General features: G+C 35.0%; 8 protein-coding genes across 8 annotated transcripts; 5 read left to right on the plus strand and 3 right to left on the minus strand.

Moving 5' to 3' along the window:
* Positions 1-2,410: 2,410 nt before the first annotated feature.
* On the minus strand, positions 2,411-7,690 carry EIN_327640 (hypothetical protein; the record flags this gene model as incomplete). Its single annotated transcript, XM_004185405.1, has 1 exon — positions 2,411-7,690. The coding sequence occupies one exon, from the start codon at positions 7,688-7,690 to the stop codon at positions 2,411-2,413; it is 5,280 nt and encodes a 1,759-aa protein (XP_004185453.1).
* A 329-nt stretch (positions 7,691-8,019) lies between these two features.
* On the plus strand, positions 8,020-9,290 carry EIN_327650 (hypothetical protein; the record flags this gene model as incomplete). Its single annotated transcript, XM_004185406.1, has 2 exons — positions 8,020-8,998; positions 9,070-9,290. 2 exons carry the CDS (start codon positions 8,020-8,022, stop codon positions 9,288-9,290), a joined length of 1,200 nt encoding a protein of 399 aa, XP_004185454.1.
* Positions 9,291-10,054: 764 nt separating this feature from the next.
* Positions 10,055-11,644, minus strand: EIN_327660 (caldesmon, putative; the record flags this gene model as incomplete). Its single annotated transcript, XM_004185407.1, has 1 exon — positions 10,055-11,644. The coding sequence occupies one exon, from the start codon at positions 11,642-11,644 to the stop codon at positions 10,055-10,057; it is 1,590 nt and encodes a 529-aa protein (XP_004185455.1).
* Positions 11,645-11,738: 94 nt separating this feature from the next.
* On the plus strand, positions 11,739-12,353 carry EIN_327670 (hypothetical protein; the record flags this gene model as incomplete). Its single annotated transcript, XM_004185408.1, has 1 exon — positions 11,739-12,353. One exon carries the CDS (start codon positions 11,739-11,741, stop codon positions 12,351-12,353), a length of 615 nt encoding a protein of 204 aa, XP_004185456.1.
* An 84-nt stretch (positions 12,354-12,437) lies between these two features.
* EIN_327680 (hypothetical protein) lies at positions 12,438-13,643 on the plus strand (the record flags this gene model as incomplete). Its single annotated transcript, XM_004185409.1, has 1 exon — positions 12,438-13,643. One exon carries the CDS (start codon positions 12,438-12,440, stop codon positions 13,641-13,643), a length of 1,206 nt encoding a protein of 401 aa, XP_004185457.1.
* A 1,589-nt stretch (positions 13,644-15,232) lies between these two features.
* On the plus strand, positions 15,233-15,613 carry EIN_327690 (hypothetical protein; the record flags this gene model as incomplete). The annotated part of the gene is made up of 1 exon (XM_004185410.1): positions 15,233-15,613. The coding sequence occupies one exon, from the start codon at positions 15,233-15,235 to the stop codon at positions 15,611-15,613; it is 381 nt and encodes a 126-aa protein (XP_004185458.1).
* Positions 15,614-16,153: 540 nt separating this feature from the next.
* Positions 16,154-18,391, plus strand: EIN_327700 (Rho/RAC guanine nucleotide exchange factor, putative; the record flags this gene model as incomplete). Its single annotated transcript, XM_004185411.1, has 1 exon — positions 16,154-18,391. One exon carries the CDS (start codon positions 16,154-16,156, stop codon positions 18,389-18,391), a length of 2,238 nt encoding a protein of 745 aa, XP_004185459.1.
* A 736-nt stretch (positions 18,392-19,127) lies between these two features.
* EIN_327710 (peflin, putative) lies at positions 19,128-19,971 on the minus strand (the record flags this gene model as incomplete). The annotated part of the gene is made up of 2 exons (XM_004185412.1): positions 19,128-19,460; positions 19,552-19,971. 2 exons carry the CDS (start codon positions 19,969-19,971, stop codon positions 19,128-19,130), a joined length of 753 nt encoding a protein of 250 aa, XP_004185460.1.
* Between the last annotated feature and the right edge of the window lie 415 nt (positions 19,972-20,386).

Below are 20,386 nucleotides of genomic sequence, written 5' to 3' on the forward strand. Positions count from 1 at the left end.
CATTATTTAGTTATTGTTAATAATAATATTTTAATATTATTATGGGTCAGGCTAATTCCACCACCTCTAAAAATAGACTGTTTTTACTATTTGATATAATATTCAAATTAAAATTATAGTAAATAGGAAACTGATAAGATATTAGGTCTGGTTCCCGATTTCAAGAAATGCCGAAAATTCACCTCGAGTTTGTGAAAACCGAGTGAGACGGAGCATTCAAAAGAAGGCTCATAAAGACACATTCAAACAGTCTGTTTGTGCACCGTTTCACCCACTTTCCAAGTCCTCCCTTGGCGCGGATCCCCCCTGACCCCCCGCAAGCGGGGGGGAACCACATCCGCGTCCACACAGTACGGACAAGGAAAGTGGGTGACATGGGGACGCACAAACAGTGGCTGAAAAGTGGACTCCCTTCAAAAAACACTCGCGGCAAATATTTTTTTTGGTAAAGGTGGTGGAAAAAGCTGGTCCCTATTATAATATATAATATATGGGTTAAACAATTAGTATTTTTAATTATTAAAATATATTATAAATAATTAACAAAAACTGTTCAAAAAAAACAATTTTTTTTAAATAAAGTGAAATTTGATAATTACAATATGTAATAATTATATAGTTAATTTTAACTAACGAACGACCATTTTTTTTTTCTTGTTTTTTTTATAAATAATAAAACACTGATATCTACGAAAACGAAAACAGACATTCGTTTATTAAAATATAGTTTTTCTAACTAAACAAATACCAAATTGTTCTCTCCAGTTAATATCCAACAAAGTAAACAAGTAAAGCGTATCCCAGTGCGCACGCTGCTGTGACTATAATAGCCATTTCAATATTCTTCCGATTATCTTTCTTTTCTATATTTTCAGCTTGTGTCGTTTCTTTCTTCTCGTCTTGAATTTCGACAGGGTTTTGCTTGTTTTCTTGAGTTTCCATTTAACATTTTTAGTCAACTTTTTTTTTTTGCAAATAATAAAATGTTTTTCAAACCATTTTTATCAAACAATACAAAACATTATTAGTTTTTAAACTTATCGAAAACTATAATTGTGATTCAAATATGAAACTATAACCAATTACTATTATATTACCACTTTTTAAATCAAATATTTTTTTATTAAAATTAATAAAGTAAAATTAATAATTAATTTATTATATTATAATCATATTATACTAAATATATGACCTTTTTCTAAATAAACAAAAAAAAATTTAAAAATTGAAAAAAGTTCATTTTAATCCTTTATTATTAATTAAAAAACACCAAGAAAGTGATTATTATTTTTAATAATAATAATAATAATAATAATAATAATAATAATAATAATTATTATTATTATTATTATTATTATTATTATTATTATTATTATTATTATTATTATTATTATTATTATTATTATTATTATTATTATTATTATTATTATTATTATTATTATTATTATTATTATTATTATTATTATTATTATTATTATTATTATCACTCTTTACTTTCAATACAGTGACTAATCATTGAATGAAAAGCCACTGAATATCACTAAGTATAAGAATGTATTTTAATGATAGAGACCACTCAGAAGAGTATCGAAAAATCATGGATTGTCATTCAACTTTTTCATCATTGTGGCGATTAGATGACAAATTTTTTTGTTTTTATACCCAACCTTTGTTTTTGACAAAAATATTTTTAATTATTCTAATACTATTTAAACTATACACATTTTAAAAATATTAACTAAAACTAACTGAAAAAATTTATAAATTCTTTCTTTTTTCCTATTTCTATTTTTTGAAATATACAATTCTAGTTGTTATAATAATTTTATTATAAAATAACTACAGTCAATAATGTATATTTGTGGTACAACGAATAGATAACTGGTTTGTCTTTCATTTAAAAATATATTCTTGAATTTGGATTGTTTGTTTAATTAAAACCTAATTTTACTTTAAAAATAACTTTCAAAATAAAAAAACAATTTCACATCCTTCTTTATTACAAATAGATGGGTATTTTTTGAACAAAGTAACTTTTTTGATTGGTATTGTTGATTTACAAAAATATGTTATAACCCATTATCATTTCATTGTACTATATTTAATTCATAATGTTATTATCAAATAGACAATATTTAAGAATTAAAATAGATTTCTTAATTACTTTTGGCTAAAATCTATTACTGTCTTTGTGATGCAAGTCTATTATTTCCAATGAATGCTAACCTTCTATTTTCTGATGGAGAAGGTTAATTTTTTTATTGACCTTCATATTCTTTCTTTTCAAACTCACTTGCCAAAAAATGATTTACTCCTTCGCTGTTTTAAATATGAATTAAAAAAGACCGAGAATGTGATTATAACGAACAACCAAAAAAATAAACACCAATAAAAAATCAATCAAAATAGGTTAAAACCACTTGGTCTTTTCATTAGTGATTCGAGCGAATTGTATTCTTCTATTGAAAAAGGCGTTGAGCTCTTCTTCGTTGCACAACTCAAAGAACTTTCCCACGTGGTCTTCTTTCATTTCTAACACGTCGAAGACCTTTTGAGTCTTTGCAACGATTTCGACTGTTCTCATTTCATCGTCTTTGTTAATGATCGAGAGTAACTTGTTGACTATTTTGAGAACAATGCTACAGTAATCATCGCGATATTCCATTAACTCTTTTTGTTGAACGATCAAGAGGAATATTCTCAGTATGCCACTTGCCAAGTATTTGCAGTAATTCCCTTCTAATGTTTCGAGTAAATAAAAGAGACCACAATACGCGCCTCCCACCTTCGAAATGACCTTTTCAAGTTGTTTAATGAGTAACACGCAGTCACTCATCTTAGTAAATGCATTCGAGAGAATAGAAAAGACGGTTTCATAGACTTTATTCTTCTTGATAACAGCTTGCATGTTATAATGCTCGCTGGCCGAGTCTTCTATGCATTCTAAGACTAACAAGAGCATTTGAATCGGCTTCCCTTCGGCCGTTCTCATCATTTGAAACGGGAACATATACAACTGTCCCAAATTTGTCATCATCACCTCTTTAGCAAGAGACAGCCAGAATGGTGTCACACGTGAGAAAAGTGCTTTAGACATTCGAGCAAAGTACATCGAAGACAGTGGCGCGTATCTTTTATTCTCCACATCTGTAGTGTTCCGCAACATTTGCAAGAAGATGCTACAAAAGTTGAATAAATGGAATTGCTGGAATGTTGTCTGTGTGTTCAACAAGTAGATCGACCGTTGTAAGACACAATAAGAAACTTTGCGTAGCTTTTCATCAGTCAGGGAAGTGCATGCAATGACGTATGACAAGAACCCGTTTGTCGCAAAGGCTCTTCCGTTGAATTTGAGCTTTGTGTTGTTGATATACAAATTGACCAATCGATACAGAAGTGGTAATAGATAAGCCGGATCAACTGTTTTCGTGAATTCCAATTTCTTTGGTTGTATTTTAGTGTTCACCATCTCCATCTTATTTTCAGTGTTACTTTCTGTTGTATTCTCAGAGCCATTTTGGTCAATTTCAACGCATCGAGTTGTTGTGTTTTGTGTGTCAAACAACTCCTCAAACGTTTCATCGTATCTTCTGTTGAACGGAAAATTGCTGAGGGAAGAATTGAACAGTTCCGTCTTGAAAAAAGCGGGTTCGGAGAAGAAGTTGTTAATTGTGTAACTGTAGTCAAAAGGTGTCGAAGACGCAACAAATGGCATTTTCGGAAACTCGTTTGCAAACTTTCTGATGATCAAAAAGAGGATCTTATCTGTCAGTGAAAGTGTTTTAGTGTATTGGTTGTACACCATTTTCATCAGTTGTACTGTCACAACTTTACTCTTAACAATCTCGCTTGTGTCATTTGAAGAAACATTTGTTGCCATCGAACTCCTCTCGCGTAATAACACCTTCCCTAATAACACAGCAAACTGTTCTGTGATGCGTCCCTTCCATTTATAATTCAATGTTTGTTGTGTTGAGAGTAACTTTAATACAGTCTCTCTAACATTTTCAATGTCAATTATCTCCGAAAACAGTTCGCAGATGGTGTACCCCAACTCAACACCAGTCAATGTGTCCGCAATCATCCCCGCAAACTCATTCTGCCTCACAACATCTTTCCCAAATTTCTTATATAAAATTTTGCAGAATTCGATTGCATTTGAAATGGTGTTGACTTTGGTCGGGGAGCGTGTCACAAACTCAGTAAACGACGTGAAATAACTCTCTGCGTATTTCTTGACGATCGCACAATTCCTCTGGGAAAGCTTTACCACAAACTCGTGCAACTTGGTGTGACACAACGAAAAGAGTTGTGCGCCACTTTCAATGGCCACTGTGGAGAACTTCGCCAAGAAGTCAAACGAGTCATCTGAAATGGTACCAATGAATTTGGAGACTTTCTCGAGTAACTCTTCGTTTAAAATGACATCCAAATGCGTGTCGTAACACTTAATTTGTTGAATAGCCTTTTCAATTAGAAGTGAGTCTTGCGTGTCACACGCCTCCAACAACAAGACGTTCAAATAAGTGCATATCTTTGTATCATTAATCTCTCCGTCAATTTTCGTGAGTAAAAAGTTAAAGCTCATTGGCGTCTCAGCAACTTTGAATATCATGAAGTTGACTGGGATCAGTGTCTCTCTACAAAAGTTCTCAAACCCACATGGCGTCGTTTCATCAACTTTGACGGGGTATGGGTATAACACCAATTTGCTGACAAAGTCTTTTTGAGAACAGTAAAGAGTGTAAATCAGTCTCAAAAGTCCCATCTTTTCATCTCCCCAATGACCTCTCCAATACCACTTAAACAGTCCAGACAAGTCTTCCGTCTCCGCCATCATCTCGATCATCTTCTTATTGAATCCAATGTCTTTTAAAAGCCTTGAAAGTAGTTGAGACGTGTGTGGAAGGTTTTTGATTAACAACACGAAGAGATCTGCTGATGTTACAATCGGGTATACCTTCAGTATATAACTCTCGATGTTCTTCATGTTAAAAACGCGATTAACTGTCTTGTCGTCTTTCTTCGACAGCGTGTTAATAAATCCGCAATTCAACTGGTTGACAGATTCGGACACGAGTAAATACAACTTAATAGCTTCGATGAAGTACACTGGATAGTTCGCAAATCGCTCCAAAAACGGAGAGATGCAATTGACTAAGACCTTCGCGTTAATGTTCTCTACATGAGACTTCTCATAGAAATTCCCAATCAGTCCGAAGAGAGAGAAGACCATATGATAGTACAGTTCTGTGTTTAATTTACTTTCTAGATACTCAATAACAAAGACCATATGTAAGATCAAGTTTTTCACAATCTCATTGTACACACTGGAACCCTCATTATGGAATGTCGACACACACTTTGTTACGTAATAACAAATGGAAGCGATTAGATCCGTGTCACTCGTTGTTTCCGTCTTACTAATTTTTTGTATCAACTGTTTGATGTTCTCCGAGAACGAATTGTTAGATGTGAACGTTAATGCAGATATCAAGAAGTGACATCGAGTGAACACATTTTCGCTTGGACGAGTTTCAACACTCTCTTGTGTTTTCTGTTTCTGTTTCTGTTTGTATATATCTCGCTTCTTGTTCTTCGAAACGTTCTTTGTGGTGTCCTTCTCGGCACTTTCAAGTAACTTTGCCTTCTGTTCCTTCGCTATTTTTAACGCTTTAAAGTCAAACAGTCCAAAACACTTCTCAATATTCTCTACAACGAACTTCTCAAACATTTCTTCAAAGTCTTTCTTCTGTTTCAAGCACTTGCAGTACTTACTGATAGCAACACAGTCACCAAAATTCAAAGTGTCGAAGGTATTCCCTTCCAGTGCAAAGTGGAAGACAAGTCCTCTTGAGACCATCGCACTGATATTCGAAAACAATTTGAAGACTTCCCGATTCCCAAGTTGGACGGGTCGTACTATCTTCTTCGAGACTTCCACCATCTTTTGTATTTCGCTTTCATTCAGATCAAGCCGATACAAGAAACTTTCAAGAGGAGAGTCTTTGAAGACAAAACTCTTCACAATTTCATTAAAAGTCGACTCAAAAAAGGTGACCTGTTTACTCTCAAGTGCGCCCTCTTTACATGCACTTTCTATGGCAAGCATCTTCTTCTTCACAACTTCAATCAAAAAGGGTTTTGGGTGTGTCATCAATTTCGTCTTCCCAAACCAAAGGACTTGTTCTTCGGGGAGCACTCGTGTTAAACACAGTGATCGATAGAAGACCAGTTGATCGGTCCCATTCAACCCGTCGATCACCACAGTTTGGAAGAAGACGTTGTCTTGTTTAAACAAGTAATTCGGTGACACCGTTCCAAGTATTTCAAACGTTTCTAACACTTTCGCTTGTAATATTTTAGACGTTTTACTCACCAACAACAGAATTTGAACATCAGGAAGATCCTCTGCAATACGATCGATCAACTTTTGGTCCGCAGACGTCATCTTTTTGTACGTCGCCATGCGCAATGCCATCGCAAGTATTATGAAAATCGCTTGGGCCATAAAGATTCTATTTTTGGAGTACAGAAGTTTGACTAGAAATGGTTTTTGGATTAAGATGAGACTCTTTGCGATCATGTCGAACGTGACTAGAGTCAGCTTTTCAGTGGGGACCGGCAATTCCTTTGCCAGAGTCAAGTAGAACCCCGTCGTAACAAAATCGCTGTAATTCATTAAGAAATCGATCTCTCCAAATTTCCTCCTCTTAATCACCACTTGCGAGACTTCAGGTTGTTGTCGCTTAAGAATGTCGATCATTAACGCGCGACTCCGAGGATCTTTCATCACAAAAGCGTCTAATAAGCCGATGATGCTTTGGTATGCGGACAATGTTGATGTTTGGACTTCTGGTGTGATGATAGATGGGTCTACACAAAGGTAATAAAGTAAGTCCTTATACTCTGTGATGCCATATTCGTTCTCGTAGAACATCTCATACATCTTCACTAAAATTGGAGTCTTAAAGAAATACGCTTTTTGAAGACGTTTCACCTTCTCCGACTTCGCTACTTTCATTAAGATCGTCACAAACAGGCGCTGCGTCTCCGCATCGTCGAGCTCTAAATCATTCAAGTAAGCAACTACCAAATTTGGGTTCTGCAGAAAATTGGTCGTCGCGGCTTGGAGGTTCTTGTTCTCAAAGGACTCACATAACGTTTGTATTAAGCGGAGAGACTGGGGCCGATTCTTATTGTCAAAGTCGTTAATAAACCGCACGGAGTACCCCAACCCAAAGTCTAACTTCTTCCACGCAAGTACAAAATTCGCTTCGGACGACTTTAAGACCTCGACTAGTAATTCAGTGAAGTATTGTTTGACTCCATACGCTTTAGCATTTGCCGTCAGACATTTTTGGAACCCTTCAAACTTGTCAGTCAACAGATAATTCACTGATTTAGTGATTGAGTCTTTTGTCTCTTCAAATGTGTTGACTTTCAACAACAAAGTCATTAACCGAGCAGCTGCAATCAACTCTTCTTTATGCTTTAAACTGGTGTCAATGACATCTAATACTTCTTTACACTGCGGAGAGTGCGACAGGTAGTACATAATCAAGTTGTTTTCCTTTTTGTCTTCTAAATAAGTCATTATGTACGAATGGAACGCATTATACCCACTCACTTTGTTATCCGACGAAGTGACGTTCTGTAAGATTTTCGTTTCTTTCTCGTTCAATCCCATCCTTTGCTTTTTCTTGTTCTTAAAAATTTCAACCCTTTTCTAGTATTTGTATTATCATTGATTTAAATCATTCTTTCGCTTATTATGTTATAGTTTATTATTTAATAAACTATTCTATTCATTAACTATTATAATATTGTAATCAGTACTTTACTTGTAAATTACTATAATTATCGTTATATTTAACTATATAGTAATAGATTTAAAATATATAATTAATTTATAAATACTTATAGTAGATTGAGTTTGAACTAGAGTTAATAATTTATAATGGTATTATATAGCAAAAACTATACTTTAGTGTCTTGAACTATATATATTATACAATAATGAAGCGCTCTATGAACACTGAAAAACGGTCAAATTCCCCACAATTTGACGACCTTACTGATTTGCCCGATTTTCTCTTTGACAGTACTACTCCTTCATATGGCAAATATGCCCTTCCCGCAAGTGTTGTTCCTTTCCAAGTTCAACAAAAGAAAGAACCCTTTGATGGCTATTCCTCAACTTTTCATCCCAATTATTACAACGACGATTTTATTAACGAGCCACATGAAATTAACGAGCACTGTACGAAGAGGGAGTGTGACGGTGTGAAAGACGAGATTAAAGATGACGTTGACATTGCGATTAAAGAAGAATTACCCCCGCTCACCCCTGCGGACGAGTGTGAGTATACCATTTTGGACATCTTACAAGATGACAAAAACAGAAATTTCAGAGACACTATCTGGCGGTTCAATAAAGCTGTCTTAGAGATCAAAACAAAGCGCGCTGAGATCATTAAAGTCGACTTCCACAATCTCTCCGAAAGCGTCGTGAAACTCCTCGAGAACTTATTCGAGTTTTGTATTCGAAGCGAATCATCCACGACAGAGGCAGGTCTGAAAGACATCGCTGACTTCTTACAAGGAGCAACTGCTATCTCTGACATCCCAATCTTCTCCGCAGAACAACGAACTCAAATCGATGACGTCATCGGTAAAATCGCCGTCTTATTGCCCGCCCCGTCACGGGATGACACCATCGAAGGACAAAAAGAGTTGCGCGAGTATTTGAGTGCCAATGGAATTAACACAACGGCCATTTTAATCCAACTCTGCGATCCAAAAGACTCCGTCGACTTCTTAAAAGGTGTCGACGCACTCCTTACCATTTTCACGGTAAGTAAACATACTAAGGCAAATTACTCTCAAATGATCAAAGCGTTAAATTCAATGGACTCGGGAGACGGAACATACTTCGCTACACCTTACTTCCTTCTCGTGAAAGCCTTCAACAACTGTGTTATTAAGCAGCATTACAGTTTGTTCTGTTAAACTATTAAAATATAGTAAATATATTAGAATGTATAGTACAATTCGAGTAACCACAAGAAGAGTTGGTTCTTGTGCTGTCACAAGCGATTCGGTTTGACTTGTTCACACCAGAGCAGAATAAAGACGTCAACGAGATGCTTAATGTGGCGAGTAACAGGGCAAAGAGTTCACCGGAACGACTTGGGAAGAGATGTACTTTAAAACACGACCCTGTTGCGATGAGCTATGGGTATGTTGTTGAGTATCTCCAACACGTCAATGAGACCAAACAGAATTGAAGTTGATCGATTGTAACTTTAATGACTCATTTTAATTAGTTCATAAATTATATATTAAATTATTAATTATATAATAAAATTATAATAAATTTAATTATAATAATAAAAAAGGAAGAAGTCAATAATTAGGCCTGAGGGTTGAATTTGTATTTCTTGTTTCCAGTAGTCAACATGTCGAGTCTCTTGTTGTAGAGGTATCTGATGTAAGCACGTCCACTTGGGAACTTCTTCTTGCCAGTGTCGGTCTTTCCGGGTTTCTTTGTGGCGTTTCTAACTTTACCAGCTCTTGTTAAACCTCCGTGGACCTTTCCCATTGATCAACTGCCTCATTTTGAAGTTCGTCTTTTGTTAAAGGGTTTATTCAACTATTTTTTAATTAACTTTTACTTTGGTTTTATTATTTAGAAGATATTTGATTTAACAAGCTTTTTTTTTGTGTAATTTACACTAAATCAAGTTATTAATATTACTTCAATAATTATATTATGTTTTTAATACTTTGATAAATTTTTAGTTAACAAATAGTTCTTTATGATATTTAATTATAAAAACCATTATTAACAAATAACCTATAATTAAATTATAATAAAACTATTTTAACAAAAAATGATAAAACCAATTATTTAATTTTAATGAAAAATAAAATTGGTTTTATTATACAATTATAATATTATAACTAATTTTACAAGAATTATAATAAATTAAAATAAATATTTTATATATTAAAATTTATTAATAAAACAACTAAATGTAGCAAAACTGATTTATTTGTTTTCCTTGTCATCGTCGTCTGACTCAATCTCAAATTCAAAACTTTCCTCTGATGCATTTTCTTGTGCGGTGCCATCGTCTTGTGGTGACTGTGGCTGAATTCCCATCTCGGCCATCATCGTGTCAAAGTCAAATCCTTTGTATTTTTCGTCGTCTTCGCTTGAGTCTTTTGTTTCTTCTGATCTTTCAATCGGTTTCTCGCAGTTGTTTACACAAACGAAGTCTTCAAATTTCAGCTCTTTTGGTTGTTCCTTTTCTTTCACGTTTTGTTTATTTTCTGTTGTTGTATCAAACTCTGTGCTTTCACTTTCTTCTTCAACAGAAAAACCAAGTGTAATCTCTTCGTCGTTTTCCGAATTTTCATCTTCGACGACACCTCCTTCCTCGCTCTTTTTGTTGTCTTTGAATTCGTCATTTACTTCTTTTTCAATTTTTAATTCATTTTCATTCCTTGTTCCATCGCTCGCTCCCTCAGGTTCTTTTTTATTTGTAATGTTGACGTCTTCAATTGGTATTTCTTTCATAACATCACTTAAGACTTGTTTGGGTTCTTCCTCCGTTATTTCAAAAAGTTCGTTTGGTTTTTCTTCTTTTTTTTCTTCTTTGATGCTTTGTAAAGGAATCTCCTCCTTTTGGAGAATGGTATGTGTCTCTTCTTCTTGTTTTTTCTCGTCTTTTTCTTTCTTTAAATGTTCGTTCATTCCATCATTCTCAATCTCCAACCTTCTGATATTTTGAGAAGTTGATTTTATCTCGTTGTTGACTTTTTCACTCTTTTCTTCTCCTTTAATTTTTTCACGTTCTTCATTTGTCAACTCAACACCAATTTCCTCCACCAACTCTTCGACTTTTTGCATCACCTTTTCGACTTTTTCGTTTGTTTCAATCTCATTCGTGCACCTTTTTTCCACTTTCTCATTTTTGTCCTTTTCATCATTTTTGGCCACCAATTCCAATTTTTTCCATTTTTCTCTTTCCTCTTCACGTCGTTTTCGTCGTTCCGCCACAATCGTCAAAACGTCAATCTCGTTTTTTTCTTTGATATTTTTTGTTTGTTCCTCGATGTTGAGAAGTTGAATAACCTTTTCAATTTCTTCATCTTTTTCATCAACTAATAAATTTTCACAATTCGCGATCACCTCATTTTCATCTAAATTGATAAGTTCATGCGTTTCTTCAAATAAGGTTGATTTTATTTTGTTATTGAGTTCACTTTGTATAACATTTTCAGTATTTGTTTTTTGTTGTTCCAAATGTTTTTCTTTTTTTAATTCGTCAAGTCTCTCTGGATTATTACGTTGAAAGACTATTCTGACCGTCTCAAAGGTCCGGAGCCAAGATTCCCGCTCTTTTGAATTCTGACACTCAAACTCTCGCAGACCACGATCTGTCAGAACTACAAACTTTTTGGCGTTATTTTTGATAACCCCAATTTTCAAGATCTTCCCTCCGTCGAGAGTTTCGGTCTTTCCACTCTCGTCAAAAACTCTCAATTCGTCGTGCCAAACTTTGAAATATTTTTTCACGTTGTTTTCGAATATAATTCCTCCAAAGTAATCATATCTCAATCTTGGGATTGACATTGCCAGAACGAGATGACATTTAAGTCCAAAAAAAGTGGGTATTTTACAGAAAAAAAAACTTCATTAGAAAAAGTGAAAACGAAAAAAAGGAGAGATGAGATCAGTCAAGGGAGAACCTATTATTTTGCATGTATACGACTTGATGGACAACTCGTACTTATACCCATTTGGGCTAGGGGCGTACCACTCAGGGGTATGTGCTTATGGAAGAGAATTTACATTTTCTGATGGTGGGGTCTTTGACACAAGACCTAGAGATGTTGAGGCTCCATTTAGAGAAGAGGTTCAGATGGGGACATTTAACGGGACGTACAAAGAATTTCAGATTGCGGTTGACGATTTACGAACGGTTTTTCAGAGAGGGACGTACAATCTTTATAATAAAAATTGTAACTGCTTTAGCGACGCTCTTTGCAAAAAGTTACTTCAAAAGGGGATACCAACTTGGATTAACAGAATGGCGTGGTATGGAAATAAGTACCAAGAGTACTTTGGGACTATCGATCCGAAAGGTGGTGTTGCCCCAGTGAATAGCGCAACCACATCAAACAATTACAGCAACACAAATACACAAGTTGAACAAGGGAGAAAATTGTCCGACACGCAGCAAGCACTCCCAACCGACAGAGAGACGCTCCGCAAATTAGTGGCGGCCCAGCACAAGAAGAAAACCGAACCAAATCCTGAGCCTCCTAAAAAAGAAGTCTAATTTTTTGTTTGTGATTGTATTTCATTTTTAATTATAAAATAAATTTTATTAGAAACTTGGAACTTAAAATTTTTAGAGAAAAGAATGCAACCGACGGAGTTTGTGTTGTACGATTGCGAGCTCCAGCACCCGATTAAAGGAGGCAACCAAACATTATTAGGTGGGTGTATGGTGTATGAAACCATGAAAGGTGTATTGGGTGAAGAAGTGACATCTCTTACAGTGACTCGTAACAACAAGAGCGAAGTGTGTTACTTTACATCATTACATGGCGATTTAATGTTAGGTGCGTGTGGTCGCGAGGAGTTTCTTCCTGACGTATTAGAAGTGATGAAAGAGTCGATTATCATGCGGTTTGGGTGTTATAAAGTCCTCAAACCGAATTTGAAAGATTCGAAAGACGATGATGTGACTGCTAAAGCCAAGAATTTGACTTTATTAAATAGCCCGACTTTTTTGCCGATTGTTCACTCATACAGTCTTCACTGCACAACGTGCACGAGTTTTTTCCCCATTTCACATGTCTTGTACACTCCAAAAGTCCCATGCCGGGCGCCAACTATTGCTGCGTTTATTAAGGCAATGGGTCATTTAAGTAAACGAGTGACTAACAATTCTTTGTTAGGTGCTGCGCTCTATTTAAATCGCGAAGACTTCTTTTCTGTTGCTTCCACATTACCAACAGAAATTGATCATGTTGTGCGAATTGTTGCAATGGCCTTAGCCAACGGGACTATGGCGAGGAAGACCACCGTTTCTGAAATCTTCTTGACAGTCTCCCAACTGAACACTTTAACTGCTTCATCTGTTGTAATGGGGAAGGAGAGTTACGACAAAATCAAGACGACACTTCTAAGTTTACCAATTGTGTGTGAGGAGTGTCAATTGAAGAAGGTCAAAGTCGTTGTGACGGTCAATAAAGGGTTTGTGATGGTCGAGTTGTTATGTTGGGACATTTCACAAGAATATTTGGACCAAGCCGAGACGGAGAATTTGGCGGGGATGGAGGGCTTGATGCAATTCGAGTTCTTAGAAGGCAAAAAAATGCCCCTTAATAAGGTGAGAATTGATGAAGGAACAATGACCATCGAGCCCCCCAATTTATGTGGGAGTCGTGTCAATGATAATTTACTCCAAACTATTAATAGGGAGAAAATCCTCTCCCAAGAAGGAAAAGATAGAATACTCGTATGTCCGACAGACGATGAATGTTACTTCTGTTCGTGCGCAGACAAGGAACTCTTCGCCTTCAAAACGTCGATTAAGGAAGTCGACAAGTCCATATTCTAATGAATTGAATTTCAATGTGTTCGGTTGAACATTTTCTATAATTTATAGTTATATTTATTATTATAATAGAATTTGTTTTATTTGGGGATGATAAGAGAATAAAATTCAAAATGCGTCAAAATAAAGAAAACGTTCAGAACAAATACAATTTTTAAAGGAAAAAACAAAGAAAAAGGAAATAGAAATGAACGAAAAAGAAAATAAGGAGATTGAAAAAAAAAAGAATAGAATGAGTAGATTGAGGAATAAAACACAACAAATGAATTATTTCTTTGCTTGCTTCTTTTCTTCATCAGAATTCCAATTTGGATCGTTTTTGTCTAAAGCCGCAGGACACGTCTCACTGTCATCTGCTTTTCCCCACCCATGTGCACCAGCACCACCTTTCTTTTCCGTTTGAGTTTTGTACCCAAACTTATCAGTTGCATGTTTATCTTTCTCGTATGGCATTCTGCTAATTAAAATCTTCTCAAGTAAATGAAACGAATGGCGAAAAGAACAAACTTGAAGTGAGAATGGGAGATCATTTTTGACTTAAATTTCATCAGTTGACGTCAACTTGATTTCTCCGAGATTCTTTTTGTTCGGTCACCACGTTTTAACAGATTATTCGTTTTTTCTCATTTACACAATTGAGTTCAACTTTTCACTCCTTTTCTATAATAATCTATTCATTGTATTTAAATCTGGCATATACCGCGATTATTTACCTATTGACAATATGGAAAAAAGTATTTTGGGATTGAGGTTTATAAATAGTTTTGATGATCTATTTGTTTAATTTCAAGTTTGACTGTCAATCTCTTTATTCAATGCCTTTTTCGATTTTTTTTTGTTTTTTTGTTATTAATAACATATTATAATAACATTATTTTACGAGCCAATTGTGTTTTATTATTTCGAGTTCGACTCTTGACGAAGACTTTAGTTAAAAAGTCGCATGTTCAATCCAATATTGTGAGAAAAGATGAATAATAAAAAATAATAAACCACGATTGAATTACTCATTCCTTATGATAAGTTTTTTTACAAGTAACATTTCGGGAACTTTTTAATGTTGTTTTTTTTCAAACAAAAAAAGGGTTTGTTCTTTTTTTATTACAAAAAAAAGAAAAAAAAGAAAAAAAGGCAAATTGCTCCTTTTTGTACTGTTTTGGTGTTGTCTTAACTTTTCATTATTTTGAATGTAAACATCACTAAATATTTGGGTATTATCCTTTTTATTTGAGTAATTATCGAATCTCATAATTTGTCACCAAAAATCAAAAAACACCGAAGATTTAAAGAGGACAAGAATTTGTTTTTTCTTGAAACTAGACTCAAATTATAAGAAAACTATATATATAGTACCCATGACAGTAAAGAGGAGTTCAAGAATCCCCAAAACGACACAATAAATTGTTAAATAGCAGCACCTGTTATTTGATACTGCAAGTCTATGGAAATCAACGGGAAAGGTGGAGAAAAAAAAGAAGAGAGAAAATGCAAACCAAAATGAAGGATATTGAAAGCAGAATGCAAAAAGGAAAACTCAACTGAAGAAGACTTGATGACGAATAAAAATGGTGTAACTCAAAGTTAATAAAACAATGCAATACTTTGGACAAACAACTAAATTGCCAACTAAGATGTTATGCTTACAAGAACCGATGGAAGAAACACAAAGCATTGTCGAGAATTCACCTGTCGTGTTTCGAAGTTTAGACTCACAGAACACTTTCAAGTCGATTCAACCCTCATTAACAACTTCCCGTGATAGAATCACTAAGAAAAGAAACTCAACGAAGACTCGTACAATCAAATCATCTCTCGAGTTTAAAGAAAGAACTACTACACCACTGACAAAGGAAAATTTGGAGAAAATTAACCGAGTCGTACCCGTTCACAAATATATTAGAATCGTTCAATGGGTTAATTCAAATGATGACTCTATCGTGTATCCACACCCTTCGACTTTGAACGCTGAATAACTTCATTTCACACTTTCAACATTGTGTAGTGTATAATTTAATCAATTGTAGTACTTCTGTTTATTATTATGAAACTAATCAAAGTAATTATAATAAAATAAAAGTGTTTTTTAATAACTTTATTATAACTTTATTATAACTTCATATTAATTTAATATAATTTAATTATACATAAACTATACATATCAACACTTTCATTTATTAAATTATTACTACCAAATCTATTTGGATAATTAATAACAATAAAAAGTTAAAAACTATTGTGTATTAATAAGAAATTATTTAGTAACTATTTTCATGAAGTGTTAATTTCTGTCGATTTGCCACAAACCAAATTAGACAAACGAAACAACAATACTTTTCTATAAATATATTTTCTTTGATTGGGTGAATCAAGACAAATTTTATATTAAATAGTAAATGAATTAATGAAACTTGAATATCCGCCTTTATTTTCACGAAAGGGAAATAGTAATTTGGGGTTCACCTTTGCATTTTTTCTGAATGAACTTGTAGTGTGCAAGAGTAACTCAGAAATTTATGTCGCAGTCGTCTGTCGTGTGCGAATATTTAATTTCAAAGAACACATTAGACCAAAAACAAGCGCAGGTAGTGCAGAAGATATCCGAATTACTCGAAAATGCGGAGTTACGTCTGTCCGGGTTCACCCATATATTGACCCGCTTGGATAACACGATCTTCATCGACATCTTGCGACAAACTAAACCACAAATGTATACGAAATATCTTATTAGTGATGACCCACAGTCTCAAGCTTATTCCCTTTTCATAATAAGTAAATTGGCTGCCGATCCGAAGTTTGTGGAACTCTTTATTACAGAGGATGAGACACTCTTTTCGAGTTTAATTACATTACTGAAATACCAAAACCCAACGATATTTAAAAGGTCATTGGACATCATCGCGTCGTTCACTCATAAGATGACAAACACTTTGGACGACTTAAGTGACTTCGTTGCGCCTCTAGTCGCTTCCATTTCCGTCTTCTCGAGTTATAGAACGGACATCGTGAAGTTACTGAAAGGGATAGTGCAGAGTCCGAAGACGATCACTGAGTTTCTCGAGGCGGATGGGATCACTGTGATATCGCAAATCCTTGAAATATCGTCTTTAGAAGAAACGCAGTCAGCTCTAGAAATAGCAACAAGCATTTTAAAAACTGATTTAAAGAGGAATAGGACGATCTTATTGAAGTCCGGCTTCATCAAACCCCTCTCGGAAGTCATTGAGAAAACAACGGACAAGACTATTTTAGAATTAGCGATCTATGTAGCGTCCCAATTTGCTGGATGTCCATATTTTGTAGCTATTGGAGGGGACTCTGGGCTCTTTGAAGAGTGTGTTGATATGATGGAATTTCCATACACCGAGCTTTCATCGGAGAAGACCCTTCAGAGAGTCTTGACTATTATCTTCCGTGTGACTCAAGACCAATTAGGAGTGAAGAATTGTTCTTCTTTAAAATTAGTATCTAAGCTCTGCAATTTACTGAAGAACATCATTTGTTTGGATGAAGTCGTTCAGTCGCTTGTCTTTGGGATCACGTCGAATCTGTTAGACAGCGAAGTGTCGCAAAAGGAGATCACGATGACCAAAATGAGTCAGTTTGTCGTTGAGATCAAAGAAGACCAGTTAAGTCCGAAGGTGCAGAAATTGCGGAAGATGTGTGTGTCGAAATTGAATGTTCACACGCCGCATTTTGATGATAAGAAACAGATCGATTACACCCAAAGCGACATCGAGATGATGGCAAGTTACACTTCTAAGATGACAAAAGCTCAACAAGTCGTTAACGAGTTAATTCAGACGGAAGACTCCTTTGTGAGACAGATGGACACTTGTGTGAACAAAACTCTGAAGAAAGTCGAGAAGGTGATATTAGATAAGACGCAGATCGTCTTTGGGAACATCTCAGACATCTTTAAATATCACAGAAAGATCGTCCGCGAGATGAAGAGTGCACATCTTAAAGCAGAAGAATATAAAGAGCCGTTCACCCCCATTTCTTCAGTCTTATTAAAATACTTCACACCAGAAATGTTGGATTTGTACACGAAGTACACTAATAACGTCGACGTAGGCATGGCCCTCTTCACAGAATTGTCTAATGAAAGCGTAGAAGTCCAATGCTTAGTCAAAGAGTTGTCTGCGAACGACCAATATGTCCCAAGTTACTTAATCCAACCCATTCAACGAATTCCACGGTATGTCCTCTTATTAGAAACGTTATTAAAGTGCCTCCCAGACTATTTGGAAGAGAAACTCTTGATCGAAAGCGCATTAAAAAAGATCAGACAAATCGCAAGTCAAGTGAATGAGTCGAAGCGACACCACGACAATAAATTGGCTCTTGCAAAATGGAAGGGGCGGCTCGAGTTCTCGGACCCAAAGACACAAAACGAGAACAGAAGTTTCGTTGGCGAAATCGATCAAGTCTTACTCACCACTAAAAAAGGATTCACTTTGGTCACTTTAATCATATTCAGTGACATCGCCGTCCTCGCAGAAAACGTCGGAAAAGGCGACAAAGAGAAATGGAAGATCAAACAAGTCTTAGAACTCAATGAGTGGAAACTGACCGATATCATCAAGACAGACGGAAAAAAGAAACTTCCCTTGTTCCACACAAAACAAGGTATAACTCTCGAGTTGTCTTGTTCTAAAGATTCTGACGTCGATACTATGGAAGAGAAATTACAACACGCAATCCACAACTTAAAGAAAAAATGCCTTCGAAAGTCTAATCAACAACAATAACTTTATTTAGTTTTTATTCTAGTTTCGTGTTCTGGTTCAAATTATAGTTTAATTATCTATTCATTGAATTAAAAATGATACTAGTCTTTATACTAATATAATGTTAAAATTAATAGTATACTGTTTTATTAGAATAATATATTATTATACTAATTCAAATAGTAACAATATATATTAAAAAATATAATTAAAAATACTATAAAACATTCATTTAAAAAGTTGAAAGAAGAGTTGCACTCTCCATATTCGGTATGTGTACCAGCCGTTCAATGGGATCTTCTGTTGTAACCTCTTCAGTAGGCCCGAGCGGACTTAAATTAAGCTCTTGGATATGAACAAAATTGGTGAGTTCCTCATCATCTTGATTTTCGAAAACACTCGACGATAAATTTGAATGGCTGTGTTGAGGTGTTTTACCCAATAAAGTTAAGACTTTTTGATTCATCGAATTAGACAAATAGATTTGTTTGATTTGTTCGAACGACATAGTTGGCTCCGTGAAGACGCTTTGTACACATTTTCTTTGGTAATGTAAAACTCTCGACTTTGGCATTGAGTCATAATACCAAGACAATTCCTTTATAATCTCCTCTTCACTTTGTTTGTTGACATTTCCCGACTTCTTTCTTTTTGAACTAAACGAATTACCATCTTTTTAGTTAACTATTTCATTATAAAACAACTATAATAAAACTATTACAAAGTTATAACGAAATTGTAAATTGAGTGATTGCAATTACTCCAACAACGAGGCAACAATGTCAAGGAATTTACCAAACTCGACGGGGTTGAATGGCTTCATCGCACCGTAGTACGGGTTCATGAATAACATTTGATAAGCACTTCTGCACTGAGCAGCAAATGCACATATAGCAACCCAACAATTGACATCGCAGACTGCCATTCCAATCGCAAAGAGGCGATGGAGTAACATAGCGGTTCTTGGTTGGATGAAGAATCCCATTTGTTGTAAAGCAGGTTGGATCTCGTGGGGTTCCATAGTTCCTGATCTATTTCTATCGTTGAAGACAAACAAATTGAATGACATCTCAAGGAATTTATACATAGCCTTTGAATGAATTCTTATTCAATAAATAATAAATAATTATAATAATAATTATAATAAATAATTATAATAATTTAATAATTAAAGAACAAACCATAAACTCATAGAACGAGATGTGCCCATTAAAGTCAGTATCAAAGATTCTCATCATCCTCAATGCAGTTCTTGGGCTCAATCTAATACCTCCAGGGAATTGTCCTTGCATCAATTCATTGATTTCTAATGTCCCACTCCTGTCTCTGTCTACACCCATAAACCACATGTACACTCTTTGGTATTGGTCCATTGAAATTGTGTTCAATAATGGGAACCACCATGTATTTCTAATAGCTTGAGGCATTTGGTAAATGCACTGAGCATTCATAGACATCCAACTCCCTTGAATAGGTTGAAGTGCCCACAAGTTGAAGCTTTGTGGGCCCATTGGCATTCCCATTGGTGCTCCCATCGGTGCGCCCATTGGCATACCACCCATAGGATAACCGCCCATACCTGGCATCATACCTGGATACATTTTATTGAATAATTAATTGGAGTGGGTGTCTTTATATAGTTCACAAGTTATTTGTTGGATTTAACGTATTATTTTCATGTTGAAAGAGTTGAATTTGCCACTTTTTTCACTTGTTCTTTCATTTTTGAAGAACTCGGTTCCTTATTCAAATTTTACTATACATAATACTAGATGTTATTAAATATATTAGTTTAATAGCTGAAGTGTAGAATCTATAGCACAAATGCCGTGTTATAATTAGAAATCAGAGTGGTTATAAAGTTTTTTGTAGATCTCAATTGATCTCGAGTGGACAAGTTATTCCTCACACGTCGAGTGTCTCTTTTTGAATAAAAACTTCAATATATTTGGGTGAACTTCCCGAGTAGTTGGAACTAAATTTTGTATGCTTTCATTTCTGTGTCAGTTTATCAAA

The sequence above is a fragment of the Entamoeba invadens genome (genome assembly GCF_000330505.1).
Source record: "Entamoeba invadens IP1 unplaced genomic scaffold scaff_1105074725601, whole genome shotgun sequence".
Classification (NCBI taxonomy): Eukaryota; Evosea; order Mastigamoebida; family Endamoebidae; genus Entamoeba; species Entamoeba invadens.